Raw genomic sequence first — 18,565 nt, forward strand, 5'->3', positions numbered from 1 at the left:
GTATTTAATTTAACATAATGTTACAATTTTATAGGAAATTCCTATTTTGGCCAGAAAATGGTTATTTTGTGTATGAATGTATAAAATATTATTAATACCTGTTTGGTTTTTTCTGTTTCAGTTATAGTTATGGTCTGAGAGAAGTCTTCCAGTTCCTCTAGTATTTTATTGTCATCTTCATGATCTTCATCAAAAAAGGGCCCAACTTTCCTTTTAGTTTTGGGTAAAATCAATTCCTGTAGATATTCTTCAAATTGAATATGGAAAATGCCTAATTTATCTGTTATCTCTCGTGCACAAGTAGTTTTACCAGCTCCATGAACCCCAAGTAAACACACCCGTAATGGAGGAGCCTATAGGAAAAAACCAGAATATTCAGTAACATTTTGGAGTTTACACTGCACCCACCCTCTACTGTTTTTCACTTCAAAAATATCATTATTAAAGAATCCATCAAAACCAGTTATACACTTTTGTATTTTAATGATCCCAGATTTTCTGTTGCTGTTCTAGCTAAACTATCTGCTCTCTGGAAACACCAAACCAATCTACGACCCTACTATCAGCAGGTAGAAATGAAATTAGACAAGTCTGGTAAATCTTCTGTTCTTTTACCCTTTTTCAAGTTACAAAAAAACACAAAACCCCCAACATGTGTCATTTTTAAAACATATTTTAAGATTATTGCAAGCCTTTTTAATCTTCCTCTCTTTTCTGCTGTAGTTGCATCATTAATTCAAATTTACATTAAAAATCTCTAGGGAAGTCATGGGTTTAATTTGCTTCAAGGACTTGCCTAATATATTGTTACTTAGAAAAAAATCAGCCATAAAACCAATCTAAACAATCTGGGAATGTAAAGTAGTTATTTTAATCTGCTATTATCTGCTTTAAATAATTTTTAAGATTCTCACTTGTAGTGGTTCATTGTGAGCCACATACTCCTCAGGGTTCTTCAAAAATTCATCTCTGTACTCGGAAGTGGAAAAGTAATAAATCTTTTCTTTATATTTAACTGCATGTTCCTGGAGTCCAGGGTAGAGGACAAAGTTCTCTTTCAGACTGACTGGACAAAAGTGTTTTGTGTCTCCCATATGCCTTTTCTTTTGCTTAATTTTTTCTTCATCCTGAAAAGATGAAATTTTTAAAGAACTCTTAGAATTCAGGAGTTTACTTAGATTAAAGAGATCAGATTAAATAATGCCAAATACATTAAGTGATGATTGAATTAGGATGGTATTCTCAAAACAGTTTGCATGCTGAAAGTAAGTCTATGAAAATGCACACTTTTTTGATTCTGAGTCAGAAAACAAATTGTCTAAGAGAATTATTGAGAAAATAATTAAATTAAAAATATCATGAATATCATAGTTAGCTATTGAGGACCAAAATTAGGGTAGAAGTATCTATGATAAAATCTTTTCCTACTGTGTTCTTGAAACTGATCTGTTTAAATGTAGACCTCTTCAGAAAATACAGTGAGAGCTGGTGTTATGAAGTCAGATTATTTATTCAGTAAACTTAATTTCTAAAAAACATATCAATACTGCTCTCTCAGTCTGTGGATATCCTGTACTGTTAAATTTGGGGATGGGAATCTTCCAATATAGGATTAAAATAGAAAGGCAAAGCTAGACCTCTAATTTCATTAAAGTGGGTGTGTGTAAAATTATCAATAGCTGAAATGGAACGGGACTCTGCATCTTCTGATGTTTACATGATGGCTCATGGAATCATTGTTAGCTGACAGAAATCAAAGTTCATATTTGTTTCTTTAATAAAAACCCCTCCTTGCCATCTGGCAAAACTAGGTACAGTCATTCTCTCTATTAGCATGGCGGTAATTGAGCTTCTTGCTGTAATAAAACTACTATTGGCCACAACACAGAAATGCAGGGAAAGTACATACTTTTGATCCAGTTGAAGCCTTCTTACAGAATAAATATTTATTCTGTAAGAAGGCTTCAACTGGATAAAAAAAAAAAAACAGGATCAAGCAAAATCTGTCTTCTCCGTGCTTATGTTCAAACTCAAAATAAAGGAGTTATAATCAAAGCATAAATAGATAAAAACTGGCATGCTTACTTCTTCCTCTTCTTCCCCTTCTTCCCCTTCTTCCTCTTCCTCTTCTTCACCTTCCTCTTCCACTTCCTCATTTTCCGCTTCAGCAGCCAGATCTTGTTCCTCCTCCCCTAAGTCTTCATCAGATAATTCCCAGCCATAATATTTAAAAGGTTCTGAAAAGATTAGGGTTTTTATTCTGTTTCAATTGTTATCCTTTGGCTATCAGAATATATTCTCTTTATCCTTGAAAGTAAGTGCATACATGGAAGAAAATATTGCCAACTGTATCTTGCATTTCTTCTACTCACAGAACAAAATGCTCTCCCCAGATGTGGAAATTAGTATATTGCCTCCTCCAAAAATGGAAATTCTACAGGTTGATTTTGGTTGAAGTAAATGGTATTTTCAATGGGAACTTGTATTGCAAAAGTATTATACAAACACATGCAGATAGTACCATTACTCTTTGCAACAGTTTTTTTTTCCCTGTTACTTGTTGGGAAGAATCATCACTCAACTCTCACTTTATTATAGAGCCATAGATGTTTTGGTTAATAAAACACTTGATTTGTAGTGATAATAGGAAAAATGTAGTATTATCTATCCAGTGCTCAAAATTCTGCAAGACCACACAAATGAAGAAATGTAATTTGCCAAAGAAATATTGATTTTAAAATAATTAATGTAAAATTCCGTTTTGAAATATAGTCTATGCAGGTGGTTAGGTTAGATTATTACACACCCTGAAAGTCTCACTAACCCAATGAATATTACACATTAGTGAACCTTCACTATCTGTCCATTTCTCAAACCAGTATCCTGGCATACACAGATAGAATACATAGATAGATACATAGATAACTGTGGAAATGTGCTTTCAGAATGTTTAGCGAGCTATCATGCACCTATTTGCATAGCCATATTATAGTTATATTTCCCCCACTCAGATGTCTGAAAGGCTGCTATTATGCTTTTCAACTGATTCAGAGAGCACAGTACGACCCTCTTCATATTAGCAATATCAAACTGAGTACAACCTACTCCCTAATTTGCTTGAGCTATCCAAAATCCCTCATAGTAGTTGAAGTGATAATAATCACATAAACAGTATTACTTACTTTCCATAACTTGCACAGTTTGATTAAGCAGACTTTCTGGTGTTTGCTCAGCAATCTCTAAAACAACCACCTGAACTTTAGATGACGTCCTGATTTCTGATTCCACATTTTCCCAATCATTCATGAAAAGGTCAATCTTCATTTTAATTGTTTTCATTTCTTCTGTATCTGGAAAACCATCCTCTGCAAACTCAGGTTGCATGATTTCTGAAAATCAAATCACATAAAATAGGCAATGCTCCTCTAAAATTTTTTACATTTAAAAACCATCATTCTTCTTTAGGAATATTTTTATATTGCTCAGATATGGTGGTATACTTTTTAATACTTCTTCCTCCCCATAATTATGAATTATTATATTAGTAGTTTACAAAGACACTTTGTAAACTCATAGTTTAATTATGCTGATACTCTATACACTGAGGCTTCTCCAGGAAAATAAATGAGGTCAAATTGCTGAACGATATTGGCATATGGTTATTTAAATTAGCACTCAAAATAAATATAACTCTTTCTGCAAAGAAATACAATACAGAATACATTAATCTAAAAATGATGATTCAATGATGAATAGCTTTTGACAGACCCTCCATATAGTCATGCCTCATGCCAGTATGGGAAAAATTTGAATGAACAAATAAATGAAAATAAAGTACAAAAATATTATCATTACTTCTCTCTGTAAATACTGGAACTGGGAAACTCTCACAGGAAATTCTGGCTTTAAGGAAGCCATGTCTGCATACAATCACTTGTTTAGTAATTAAGAGAGAGAGAGAGAATACTTTAATCTCTTAAGGAACATGCAGAAATTTGTACTGTCATTTAAGATCAGTCCAAGCATGTTTCCTAACACTCAGAAACACTCATGTTTCCTAACTCTCACAGAAAGCTGACAGAAGATCAAGACTGAAAGGATGCATTAATATAAATAAGAAAATCACAGGTACTATACACATTGTAAACATGACAAAAACACACCAAATGTGTTGTCATACTCTGTGAGCAAATAAACAAGGGGTTAGTTCCTTCCACCACAACTTCTTGCTGAAGAAGACAGATGGAATTAAGAACTTTATATTGATAGCTGATGTGGAATTTAAAACTTGATAATGACAACAGATATGGAATTAAAAACTTGATATTGACACATTAGAAAAGGTTCCAATTAGGAGCTAGATAGGGCTGCAATTACTATCCATTCATACACTGTTAGACCCTGAAAGTCCTGAGACCAAGTCCTATCTCAGCTAGAAGATGATACCCAAGTGCCTATATGACACCATAAAGACCTTGTCACTGGTAGCAGCAATGTGGTGTTGTTGCTGCTGTTCCCATTCTCTGCACTTATATAATTTTCAACTCTGATTGTCTTCTTTTCTTGTAATTTTTCTTTTGTGTTCTGTTAATAAGTGATGTCAGCTAACAGACAGAAAAGCAGTTGAGAGCAGTGAGTTAAATGATCTGATATTACTCTAAGTTTGTTGGGACTTACAGCATATGCTGTGTTTTTTTCTTGCCAGAAATGAAGATACAAGAAAAAATTTTATCAGTGAATGGAATGATTTTCTATTTTGCCAAAATTTTCCCCCTTCTCTTGTTGTTCCTGTCTCATTTTTCGTTTGAAAGAGCATGAACAGATTTGACACAAGTAACAATATTATCAGCCTATTCCAATGAACTTCAACTCATTTTTTCCATTAAAAGGACTATTACTACTGTTCTTCCTTATGTAACTTCCTACATGAACAAAGCAGGGGTATTACTAAAATGAAAGTCTTTTGTAATGCCTTGTATGTAAAAAGCTTTGACTACTTTCTCAAAAATACAAAACCTCAAAACATTAAAACCCCAATGCCTTATGGTCACTCTCAGGCATTAAGCAGGCCAATGCTCACTCTGTCAAATTGCAGCACTGTAACATTCATTTTGAATTTGTCCCAGTCTGAAAAATCCAAACAATTTTTGTGGCTTATGAAGGGTTAGATTGCCCTGTTACAATTTTCTTCATTAAGAAAACATATTTCCTCCCAGAACCAAGTATCTCTCATTTCTCTTGTCGACTGTTGAAGAAATTTGCAAATGACACATTTATTTTCCAAATTAGAGCCAAAAGGCAAAAAGTGTATAATGTAGCTGGGCTTCAGTGATTAGGTACCAGTAAGATTTGGCAGGAAACAGATTGGAATGTAATGGTCAGAGTAAAGATGCTGCCTAATTTTTGTGTAATATTCTACCAACTAAAGCATCACCTCAAAATGCCAATAGCAGCTGGGATATGCAAGTGCCTTCAGAACAAGGACCATATCTCAAACCCCTGATTTTGAAATTCCTTCATGGCCCACTAAGGTTGGTCCCTTGCTAGTTTGCTACTTGTGCCTATTTCTACAACCCTTTTGTCCCTACATGAAATCAGGCACTTTAGAGGTAGTGCGGGAGTTTTGGGCCCTGCAATGTCTGCATCTTATTAAGGAACTGTGTCACAATGTGTAGCTCTAGAAATACATTAAATTTCTAAATACTGGTATGCCTTTTATAATTAGAATCTTCTACATTTGACATTGAAACTTTATTCTCTTGATACCACCATTTACTTACATGCTTTTAATAATTATATTCTTCTACTTTTGATGTTGAAACTTTTATTCTCTCAATACCACCGTTGACCTGAACTATATCCCTGATTAACAGGTTTGAAGCAAGTTGGGCTCTCTGTAGCAATTCATGTGCTGGCTCAGGGACCTGAGGACACCCCTGGGACTGGATGTCCCTGCCCAGCCCCTGGGGCTCCCCCCACCTGCCCAGAGCCCAGCACCCCCTATCAGCCCTCAGGGCTGTCAGCCCCTGCTCCAGCAATACCATTGCACAGCCAAGGTAAACTGCAAAACTATTAACAAAGAAGCAATTTGACAAGTATTTTTGTGATCTTTTATAACAACCATTATTTAATACATCTCCCCCCCATTTTTTTTTAATTTTGAACAACACAACTATTAGACTGACACCTTAGTAGCTAACCTTCCTCTTATTTGATTATTAGTTTAAACATAAATCAAACTGCAAAAACATAAATCAATGTGCAAAAGGGCATATCAGCAAGGAGAAACACCTTGCACGTTTCAAATGGTTTGATCTTGAATTAGAAATAATGTTTTCCCTTAAACAGGCTTACAAACATTTGCATTTTACTAAACTAGACATTCATTCTATATATGTCATTATATATACCATGCAATGACATTTTTGCCTCTTACCATGTCTAAATAGGAACATAAATATACCTTTTTATGTACATTAAAAGATGTGCAAATGGTGCCATTAATTATATTGCATTCTGCAGTGATATATTCCAAATGAGAAGCAGATTTAGCTAGGTAAAACCTGCTCACATTTGGGCAGCTCTAATGCAGTATGTAATGATGACTCCCTTAGGAAGACAGATTTTAAGAAAAGAAGGAAAAGATACATTAATAACTGGGTTACACTAACTGCTGCTTGCACATGTTATCCCTGGCACAGTCACACTGCAGAAATCACGTGTGCTGCCTTGTGAACCATAGCCCTATCCACAGCAGTAACACATGGAAGATGGGATGAGGGCTGGCTGGATCTGGCTTTCAAAAGCCCATCTTATAGTCCAGCCCTTTAAAAACCTCTCAGTTCTCAGCAGGTCATGACACTTTGGAAGTATACAAGCAGAACAAGAGATTGAAATGAGCATTTGGCATCATCTGAGACAGAATATTGAACATGGCAATGAATCCACTTAATAGAGTAGTTCCCATGACCTTTATCTCAGATGCATTTACAATTCATGTTACCTCTCCTGACAGGCCATATATTAGCAAAGGATGGGCCAGCATGTGTTCCAGCTTTGTTTTGCTACTTTAGACACATAATTCCAACAGAATACCTGTATGCAGAAGGTTTTGTTGCTTAAGAAAACATACCCAGCAGCTATTATTGTATGCTTTCAGAACTTTTAAACAGATTACCCAGGTCTAAGTGAACTGGAGAACCTTTCTCATAGAAAGAGGGGAGAAGTAACGGAAGAAAAAAGGTTTATCTTCCCAGTGAAAACAGACAGACCAAAAATCAGACAACTCTCATTTGGTTTTGGTTCAGGTATTTGAACCTTATTATGACAAAAATGTTGTCTCCCTGACATTTAGTTTGTCTCACCAGGGACCAAGTAAGGCAGCTGTACCTTTGCCATTAGATATAAATAAAATAACTCTGCTTGGCAAGGTTATTTATGGTGAGAAGATATTTTTTGAAAAAGTAAAAACATAGTCAAGAAAAATATCTGAAAAGACAGCAGTGGTTTGAAAATAAATTATATAAAATGCAAACAACTTTCTGTCTAAGGAGGTGGCCTTCTACCTAACAGTACTGTTCTTAATTTAATTTTCTTATCACAATGGTGATAGGAAAAATCCTCCAAAGCCTTAAATCTTGGGCTTTTATAGGGAACGCCTATATGCCAATTTCTCATATTCTTTTGCTCTGCATGTTCTGTGCTTGTACTGAGCATTGTTACCATAGAGACAAACAATCCTTGAAGGCTTTCTGCCCCCACATTCTCTAAGTGAATTGTTGGGGAAAGAGAGCCTTTAATATCTTAGTATCTATAACTTTTTCTTCCCTTTGTCCATATGCAACAACAAAAAATATAAAAAAGTTCTTTTCTCCTCATTGAAACACTGCCAAAGCTGACACAGACACACCAGAAGCCAGCATGTCTTCTTCATTAGAGCTTAACTAGCAAAATAAACAAAAAGGCAAAATATACCATAACAGTGACACTTTTCATTTCTTGGAACTGATCTGTATTTCATTATGAATGTAGTTTCAGTTGTCTTTTTGAAACAGACTGTAGTTTGTTTATACAGACTTTTCACTTCTTACTTATAAATATACACTGCCAAATAATCTTCAGCACGTTACAGTGAAATGTGCTCAATAGACAAACTTATATTGTATGTACTGATTTTTTTAATTGGAAAGACAACTGTGGTTTACAGATAAAGTTGATTCTTTCTAATGCATAAAAATATGTTTATTCAACAACTTTCTATTAAAATAAAATGGTTTCTATTTCTGGTTTGTTCTTTAAAATATTCTAAAAATTCTAGCAGATAAAAGCTAAAATGTATATTTTAAAAACTAAAGCCAACCATCTCCACTGAAGATGAGTTGCCTTCAAAGTGCTGAGAGAAAGCTGTTACAAGATTTCATATATCTTTTCATTAACTTATGGTACTATTTAATTTAGAAGACTGGTACGGGATAGGGTCAAGGAGGACAGATGGACAGACATTAAGTGAAGTAAATTAAGAGGATGTCCTGTCTCTTTTTATGTTTAGAAAGTGACAAGAGCTTCCAGAAAGACTGATAGCTCTAATCATAGACTTTTGTTCTTTTTTCTTCTTCAAAACATTGCATAGTTGTTCTCCACCAATATTCCTTAGCCTTTATTCATCTGAATGAGAGACTAAAAAAATTTAAGAACTGAAGGTATTTGGGATTTAATTGAGGAAGTTGTTCTTAACCTTTCTGGTTTTCAAATTTTGAAATTTCTCTGCCTAAAATGCTGGGATTACAGGTATTAGAATGCAATTATCACATCTGATTTATAAATCACAGCAGAAAATGGCTTTGAAGATCATGCAGCTTTGCTCAGACACTGAACAAACTGTGAAGGTAATATCACTAGAGCTTGCTTTGAAGTTTGCAGTATAAGTAATTTGCAATCTCTCATCTCCAGTTTAATAAACTGTCCTTGTCCAAACTCTCTCTCTGAAAAGCCTCCAGGTAAAGGTAGGAGAAAGCACAAATCAGGATGCAAGTTGTCAAGAAAAACAAAAGAGATATATTTAGAGGCTGTAGGACTGAGCACACATCATCTGCCTGGTAAATGTTATAATTACAATTGATTCCAAGAAGTATTTCTCTTCAAAGACTAAATAGGAAATGCACTAACATGAACAGGTTTAATTATTTTTTGCTCTTGTTTCAAATATCTTACTGAATTTAACATGATGATAAAAATAAAAAAAAGCAAGAAAATAGAATAAAAGCCCAAGAGAAGGGTATTGATTCCACACTCCACCATCTGTAATGAGAAAGGAGATCAATATTAAAGAGTTGGGACTCAATATTAAAGAGCATATAACTAATAATGATCTTAAAAGAGAGGTGACATCTGGAATTATGAGCCCAGCTGCCAATTTATATTTGCCAAGAACTTCTGCCCAAATAGCAAGAGCAGCAGAAGAGACATCAGTGAAAATGGGGTTGTACAAACACACCAGCCTGAGCTACTGAGGCATAAGCATGTGTGCTCCAGTTGAGTTTGCTATAGAAAGGAAGTAATCTCTGGCAGAAATGTGGCAGGAAAAGAATATGCCAAGTATTACTTCAGGAAGATTGGAGTGAACCCACAGATCTACCTGAAGTTGAGAACTCCTCTACAACAGCTGAAAGATAGTCTCATGAATTGATATAGCTGTCCCCTAGTATAAATACAGTCATACTCATGCAAAGCTTCTGCAAAAATGCTTAAATAAATTCCTGAATAAAACCTCTCCAGAATAATTGTGTCAAAGGACGTGAAAAAAATATATGAGGCTATAATGTTCAGTGAGACATTACAAGCAAGAGTTACCACATAAATTGATTTCTATATCTTTAGCAGACATTTCAGCATTGAACTTAGCTTCTTAACTCACTTAAACACATTTGTTAGATTTACATGAATTCTCCTTCTTCAGTTACTTTTACTCTCATTAAGACATGTGGAAGTACCTTGTTCATCACTGGAACCATTTTTTCCTTTTAAACACAGACAATCTTATAAACTTGAATATTTTCAGTGCTGAAACAATCCCAGATTCCACTGACATCACAAAAATAGTGGTTATTAAAATGTGCATCTACTTGAATGGAATGAAATGGAATAGAATAGAATAGAATAGAATAGAATAGAACTATTCCAGTTGGAAGGGACCTACAATGATCATCTACTGCTCATCAACTGAGCAATTCAGGGCTGACCAAAAGCTTAAGCATGTTATTAGTGGCATTTCCTAAATGTTTCTTGAATGGTTTGGGGCATCAGTCACATCTCCAGGAATCCTGTTCTGGTGTTTGACCACCTTCTCAGTAAAGAAACACTTCCTGATGCCCAATCTAAGCCTCTCCTGGTGCAGCTTTGAGCCATTTCCATAGGATGCCATATATGAGAGACCAAAAGAGTACGATTTGGGCTCTCAAGTATTTTTTCTGAGCTATCTTTTTTATATTCTAACTGCTATATATTATAAAAACCTAACAAACTGGGAACATGTGAACTGTGAACATTTATCTATATTGCTGTAAAGATATGTCACATGGGAGAAAAGCTGCAGTCAATGTGCTGATGGCACTACATGTGAAATAAAATGATGCCAGGCTAAGAGCAGCATGACTGAATTGTTTTGGTGAGTCAGTGTTTGATTTCTGAAATAAAATGCAGGTGTAGGAAAACATGATTTTCTCTGAACAAGGACTTTACATATCTTAAGACCACATGACATTATTATGTTGTTTTGAGGTACTCAGATCAACATTATTTAGATATTGTAAACTCCCATGAACTTTGTTATTTGAGATGAGAATGACAAAGTATCTTTGTAGAAGCCTTTATGTTTAATACTACAGGATTTATTCACTTTGGAGAAAAGCTGTGTGTTTTATTAGAAACTATAAAAAGGTATCATGTGGATTTTTTAAAAAAGCTTACATTCAATTAAAAAAACCCTAGAAAGCTACAGTATTTTTTTTCAGAGTAGGTGAAATATTACCTCATTAAAATATAAAAGCATGCTATCTTATTCATTCTATCTTATACTACCTTTACAACTTAGGCCTTGTAAATATGTATGATAAATGCATCTTAAATAAATATGTAAAATAAATGTCAGACTAGGTCAGGAAAGAGAACATATGGGAGACATACTGGTAATACAGAACTTAAGCCTGGCCATAGTAATTTAGTATTGAAACCAGTATGTTGTGTTTGAAAGAAAAATGGCAATAGCAGTCTAGATTCTTGATGAGAAAAAATGAAAGTGGGAATTCCTCTCCAGGCCTTGGGTGATAATTCAGGCTATGAATGGGAAATCTTGAGACTGTATAGTAGAGAAAGAAAATACTCCAAAGTCCCCAGTCTAGTTCTTAATATAGTGACAGATATTTATTCATGGTAATTCATTGTGGCAGCTGATCCAAATCAGACAGAAACATTCTTCTAAGAAGCTAGGCAGTGATTAAAGAGGCTAAGAGGGAAGTAAAACTCTGCAGCTTTTTGGACTATTGAGGTTCAAACCATTGAAACTATGTAGGAATGTGCCCTTTGTTGATGTTGTGACTAATTATCTTTTGCCTCTTTAAAAAGAAAAAAACCTAGAAGTTCTCTTCTCAACTAGGTAAAAAGACACCTCATAGGACTTTGGGGACTTTACTTCAAACTTAAGGATAGCTAATTGGATAGAAGCTAGAAAGTCCTGCCTAAGTAATTTACTAGAAAAAGAAGAGAACAAAGGAAGTAATTGCTTTTGTTAGGTGTACCTCTAACTCAGGTTTTCTCTGTAAAGAGCTTTGTTATTTTGCCTTTTATTAAAACTTTTCTGTTTCCAACACTGCCACAGAAGCCATCCTGCTAATTTGATGCCATCTGAGGCAGCTGAGCCATCTCAAGTGTGATATAGGTTTCTGAGAGCTTGTAAGACCTAGCTTGAAGAGACCATACTATCACAACTAACTGGAACTAACTCTAAGTCTCAATCCAACTGACAGAATCTGAGGTGCAAAAATCCAGCCCATTTGTGACAGCTGGTCTGCTGCCAAAATCTCACTCCTTATAGATTATTCACTTCTGCCCAGGACAATTATAATTGCTCTGCTGGAAACTAAGTAAAACACAATTCTGATATAAAGTAGGATCCTTACAGGAAACAAAAAAAACAAAAAAAAACCAAAACCAAAACCAAACAAACAAAAAAAACAAAAAAAAAAAACAAAAAAAAAAACAAAAAACAAACAAAAAAAAAAAAACCAAAAAAAAACCAAAAAAAACCAAAAAAGAGTGGTTCTGTCAATATAGAAAGCAATAAAGTAAGAACATCTTTATCCAAAATGTTTTATTTATGTTGTTGCCAGAGGCGAAACCTCATGTAATACACAGAATTCCATTAGTTTTTATAGTGTTAAGTTATGTTGTTAAAGACTGATGTCCATAAGCACAAAGGAGGGGAGAAACAATGACAGATAGGTGAACCTCCAAAACTTAATCACAACAAATACAACTGTGACTTGACACCCCTCAGGGCCATTAGAAGATGATGATGAAGGCATTGTCTGGGTGTGAAATTTACTGAGATGGGTCACCCCAAGAAGCCAAGAAGCTCTCTGGCTGAAGTGCATCACTGCCTACAGGGCATGAGATTCATTAGGGGGTGCCTAGGGAAAAGCAGTTTGGGATTGTGGGAGATTTATAATATCAGGAAGCTTTTCTGAGAAGGCAAGAAGAAGGAAGGATCAAAGTAGATTGGATCCACTAGCATGGATAATAGAGTAAGAAGAGGATGACAGGGAAATGGGAATATATGCTCAGACTCATTGCATGGTCCTGGGGACACAGAGCTGCTACAGCCTCACCTCTGCTTCTAGATTCAGCAATTCATAATGTGTGTTGCTATCAGATTGAGCAATTCCCAATGCATGTTAAGAAAGACACTGATGAACTGATTTCCATTCCCTTTTAATTACTTCAGGTTGAGCTTACTGAAGGAAGACCAGAAAATCAGACAATGCTGTGATTTTCTCATTAACTATTGACTAAGTTCCAGCAATGCTTTGTAACTTTTAAAGAGCGACAGATTTTTTGATGAGTAGTTTCAAGACAGTTAATAACCCACTTAGAAAAGTTACTAGAGGAGATAGAATCCCATCCTTTGGATTTATTGAAAACTGCAACAGTGCTGGCTGATTTAATGGAAACCATCTCTATTCTGCAACATCCATGAGGAATGACACAAAGAAATGTGTGAAGAGAGTACCAGTGAAGAGAGTAACAAAAAGTCAATTTTCCTGATGCTGAATATAAAAAAGGAAATCAAAACTGGAAAATCAAACTACTAAGTGATTGAAACACATAATTAGATCAGAAGTCAAATGATACAAACCTTTCTCCTCAGCAGCAGCTGGAGACTGATCTTTCTCTGATGTCAGTGTTTCTTCCATTCCTCCGCTGTAAATAAAAGTTTATTTATCTTAAGACCATTACAAATATTACTAAAGCAAGTTGCAGATATATTAAATGTAAAGATGTGGAAATATAATTTTGGTTGTAAAAAATAAAAATCATATGTATTTTATTATCTAAAATTTTCTTGTCTCATTGCATTAAAAGGTTGGACTAATGAAAGGCTAATGAAAAAGCATTTACAAAGAGATTTTACTGCCACCATATGTACTGATATAAATGAAATATTCCTCAAAGACAACAGATATTGGATTATTTCCTGTATATGATAACTAGTCTTAGTGTACTGCTTTACTTAATTTGTGCGATAAATGCACTGATACCTTTAACACAAATTGAGGCTAGAATTTTCTTGTGCTCATTTTATACATTCACATATTTGGAATATTTTACCTTGCATCATCTTCTTTCTTTTCTAATGCTTCATGTGTTGGTCCTTCCAAACTCTTAGAACTATTTTCATTCCTACTTGCTAGATATGCTCTGCGCAGTATACAGGCTCCTGCAGCACAATTGCATGACAGTAATGACTTTAATGCGTCTGTATAAAACTAAAGTCATTGTCTTAGGAATATCAATTAATAAATTGTTGACAGATTTCTTTTAAAGTCAACAAAAAGTATATATACCGCTGAACTGTTATGACGCTGGTGATTTATGCAATTTTAGAGCTTTTTTCAATTTAAAGCACCTAAAAAACTGAGTCTGGAATATTGGAAGGTTATGAAGGCTATAAAAGGAGACAGAACTGAAATGATTTGTCTTAAACTTTCATATATCATGTGTTACTCTGCCATTTATTTTATTTGCAAGTGCACAAAGAATGCTATGAAGAAACAAATGAAAAACATTCAAATAAAAATATAAATAATGTGCATACCTCTACTACTGCAGCTGTTTAGCAGAAATTAAGAGTATGCTGTTCCTACTAGGAACTCTACTGATTTATTTATTTTGACAAATAGATTTATTTATGGCTGTGTGCTGAAACCTGTTTTCATCAGTGGACTTATGAGAGCTTAGACTAGGTCAGGGAACAGATTTCAAAGTAATGACTCAAATGCTGTGAAAATGTAAACTTCACAACTACATAATTATTTAAATGACAGAAACAAGTGGGAATCAAGTAAAGAGTCAACACAATTGTGTAAATAAAAAGAATAAAGTGAAACAAAATAACTAAATTCAAGGAAATGTATCCCTAAGCAAAAAGCTACATTTTCAGCCAAATTTTTATACTACCAAGAGTATAAAATAGGTTATTCATATTAGAGCAAGTAATTCAGAGCGAGGTTCATTTGAGAACTAGTGGAAATGGCAGAGGTGTATATTGCAGGAAGGAAGCACAGAATAGGCAGGCTCTAGAGAGGCCTTAATTTGAAAGCCTCTGCTATGAATTCCCAAATTCTTCCCTTCAGAAAACAAAAAATAAAAAAGAAAATATATTTTTAAAAAAAGAAGTAGTTACTGACCAGAAAAGAGACAACCTTTTCTTCTATCCAACTAATTCACTAATTTGTTAAATTCTGAGAAGTGAAGAGAAATTTAATATAATTCTGAAAGCATCTCTCCCACCTCACTGCTCTCCCTGCAGTTCAGGCTAGAGGTAGACTCCTGATGTTTATTATTTAGCACACAGTATTGACATTTCATTACCATATGCCAACTACAGGAAGGAGATGCTTTTTGTGGTTGTATGAAAGGACAATGCACTATGTCCCAGAAACAAGGTTCATGAACTTTTCAATAAGCTTGGAATGGCTGGGAAGCAAAGATGAGGCATGGAAAAGCAATTTGCCTCTAGGTTCTTTCCAAAAGTGTCTGAGATGAAGTCTTAAATGACTGCTTCTGCAAATACAGTTTTCTGACAAACACTGGATCTAGAGCTGTCTCATAGAAATGTTCAGCCAGTATTTAATCTGTGTGTGAGCTCTGGTCACCCTGAAACACTTTTAGTTACAAAATTTCACAAAGCTATGTGACTAAGTTCTTTAGGTACTATTCCTGAGTCGTGAGGATGATTTGCTGATCAGTTGACATACTTCTGAAAATTTGGGGTTTTTTAAATAAGAAATCTGTTCTGAGTAAACTGTGTAACCTTGTTTTTCTCAGGTTGATTTTTATATTCAGGGACAAGGGTTTGAAGATCTATGGACTGATTCCAGTGCTGGGCACCTAATGAGTTGTCTTGAACTATATGGGAATAGAGCCATCATGCCTTTCTTCAATGGAAGTTTCTGCCACTGAAAGAGATTTTTTTGATAATGGACTGGGTTGAACAGGGAATGATCAAACATTGCCAATGATCAATTAAACTTGTGGTGTGGTATGAATCAAGCAAATATGATCCACGAAGACACAATTTGACAAACTTTTAACAGTACATGAATATGTTCAGTTATTGATGCTTGGTGCCAATCTTCCTTTTGGCTGGAAAGAATAAAGTAAAAATCCCTTACTCTGAATTCATGGATACGAAGCCACTGTATCCATCTGGGTAGGAAATTACTGGGGTTTATTTTTGATCCCAGAATGGAGAACAGGGTACCCCTGCATACAAGTATTTCCCCCCTTGCCTCTTCTCTCAAGCTGAGAAATTTCATACCTCTAACCTGATTTTGCAAATGGGCAAACCAAGGCAGAGAAATTTGACCAAGAGCCACATTGCAAGGTGGTGGCCAGCCAGCCAGCCAAGAATAGAAAAATCTGATGCTACAAGAGTCTACTGGTATTTCCTGCTGGTTGTAAATAGGAGAAAAATGAAAACTGATTTAAAATGGGAGAAATCTTCTTTGCTGTTATAGCAAAGTATTCCTGGTTTAAATTCTGTGTAATTTCCTAAGTCCAAATTGTAAGAAATTGTGGTACTCTTGTTGATTCACTGGATGATTCATTCTCCAGACCCTGAAGCTTTATAAATGGGACATAACTACTAGTTTTTCTCACAAGTATGTTTTATATACAGATATCAACACAGAAAAAAAGAAAGAAAGTATAAAGTTGCATTAGGGTGCCTTTACTAACCATCTTTTTGTGTATCCTTCAGACAGACAATCGTGTCAGGTAGAAGTCCTTTCGCTAATAACGCTGACCAGTGGTCTTCTGACAGAGGGTAGTTATCCACTACCCACCCTCCTCTTTCTGAAGCACCAGGAAACCTGTCTTTGTTAGTCTTCATAAGCTGTTAGAAAATGTCACATTCAGGAATATAAAAAGACTTAAATGAGCTGTACAAAAAGGACAGCACAATACAAAATTACTTTCTAAATGCTATGGTTTTTCCTTATTGTCATTTCAGGTCAATAAAAAGTAAGACATTTATAACTTTGTATGTCTGAATGAAAAGAGAAACATTTTAAACAAGAAGAAACTAATGTCATAGTGATTTTTTAAGCTTGCCTATAAAGAATTTACACTCCAGTTTCAATAGTTACATACTATTGAACAAATTCAAAACATTTAAGGATTCCTGTATAGATCTTCATAAACAATTCTTTTGAAACTCTTACATCTGGTGTTCAGTTCTTTAATAGTGACTACAAATATAAGATTAGAGCAAGCAGACAATGATCTGTCAGATAATTCTCCCAGCTGTTAACAATTTGTAGCTCAGGTAATTTGAAAGACAGAAATAATTTCTCTATAAGTGTGTGAATATATATATACACATGCACACACATATTTTTATTATATATAAAGGACAATAAAATAGTCCTCATTAGATTTTTCTTTCATTATCTTCCTCAGTGTCTCCTCAATCCTATGTAAGCTTTTGGGCTATGTGATATAAATGAAACTGATCTCTCAAATGGGAAAACTAAGAACGTATATGGATAATGCATAAACTGTTAGAAGTTCCTCTTAGGAAAAATGTACTTTGCTATATACTACTTGTAGTCTCACCCCTGCAATAGCTTCCTCCAGTGCTTCAGCGTACATTTGAGATAACATTGTATCGTCAGAGAACGACATGCTTTTCATGGCTCCTTCTACCATGGCTTGAACTTCTGGGTGGTCAGCAGTTATCTCTGGTATCCCTAACACCATAGATTTTTTAAATGAACTTCACAGAGAAATTTGAAATCAGGATTTAAATAAAGCATTATATCATAACTTCAGCACAGCATACATTTTTAACCAATACACAATTGCTCTGAGAAAGAAACAAACAGCAGTTCTGAATGCAGATGTAGAATGTGTCTCATAAACTAAAATCTTGGTTTGCTCTCTCAGTATCAAAACCACAACATTTTTAACTGTACAGTACTTTCCACCTCTAAGCTAAATATTGTTTCAATATAAACAGAATGACATTTCTGTGCCAGAATAATCAGGCATTTAGAGCACGCTAGAATTTCCATTTATTTGATTTCCCTTCAGTTCCTAAATCAAAAGGTTTACCAAACTAGTTTTTCAACCAATACAAATTTTAGATCAAGGCAGTGTATTTTAAACAATAAAATAGCCTGCATTCCCTATGATGTGCAAAACATGAATATTTTTCCACATTTTCTTATTAATTGCTGGCACAACAACTACAATTATTTTGAAGTTAAATGATGTAAAGCAAATAAGACAGCTTCAAAGACCACAGAACAGCTTATTCACCTGATTCTTCTGATTGTTCTTCTGATTCCAATCTATTTTTCACTGCCTCTATAGCCTTTTCTACTGCATCCTTTCGCAATTCCTCAGTGTGTTTCTCTCTTGATTCTTTATATTGTTGAATGAGTATGTCCATATCAAGAACCTAGTGAAATTATTTGAAAAAATACAAATATCACAGAAGACAAATATAGCATCTGTTCCAATATTTATAAAATAAAATGATTTTAGAAAAGCTCTGCAGATTTCAGAAAAATTTACATGTAATTCAAGTGCAGGGTTGGGGTTTTCTTGAAAAAGAAATGATTTTCCATTTGCATTTATATTTAATTATCTTAGATACAAAGTTATTTATAGTATTCTAATACTAAGATAACTGCAATATAAGAGGATATATAAAAGTATTCTTGATCTGTAGCTACTTTTATAAAAAAAACGAATTTCACTAAAATACTGTTTCCTCTGTAATCCC

At 34.6% G+C, this 18,565-nt stretch overlaps 1 protein-coding gene across 7 annotated transcripts in view; it reads right to left on the reverse strand.

The window, feature by feature from the left end:
• The window catches only part of AK9 (adenylate kinase 9), a 76,916-nt gene that overhangs the window by 39,194 nt on the left and 19,157 nt on the right, over window positions 1–18,565 (reverse strand). For all 7 annotated transcript variants that reach the window (XM_054629653.2, XM_077175187.1, XM_077175188.1 and 4 more), the window contains 9 exons: window positions 18,097–18,238; window positions 17,392–17,525; window positions 16,513–16,669; window positions 13,882–13,990; window positions 13,409–13,473; window positions 3,183–3,389; window positions 2,086–2,237; window positions 915–1,127; window positions 99–353 (listed from right to left, as the gene is read on the reverse strand). In XM_054629653.2, the coding sequence (XP_054485628.2) occupies window positions 99–353; window positions 915–1,127; window positions 2,086–2,237; window positions 3,183–3,389; window positions 13,409–13,473; window positions 13,882–13,990; window positions 16,513–16,669; window positions 17,392–17,525; window positions 18,097–18,238 (1,434 nt within the window). The remainder of the gene's footprint in view (window positions 1–98; window positions 354–914; window positions 1,128–2,085; window positions 2,238–3,182; window positions 3,390–13,408; window positions 13,474–13,881; window positions 13,991–16,512; window positions 16,670–17,391; window positions 17,526–18,096; window positions 18,239–18,565) is intronic.

This window comes from Agelaius phoeniceus, chromosome 3, assembly GCF_051311805.1.
Source record: "Agelaius phoeniceus isolate bAgePho1 chromosome 3, bAgePho1.hap1, whole genome shotgun sequence".
Taxonomy (NCBI): domain Eukaryota; kingdom Metazoa; phylum Chordata; class Aves; order Passeriformes; family Icteridae; genus Agelaius; species Agelaius phoeniceus.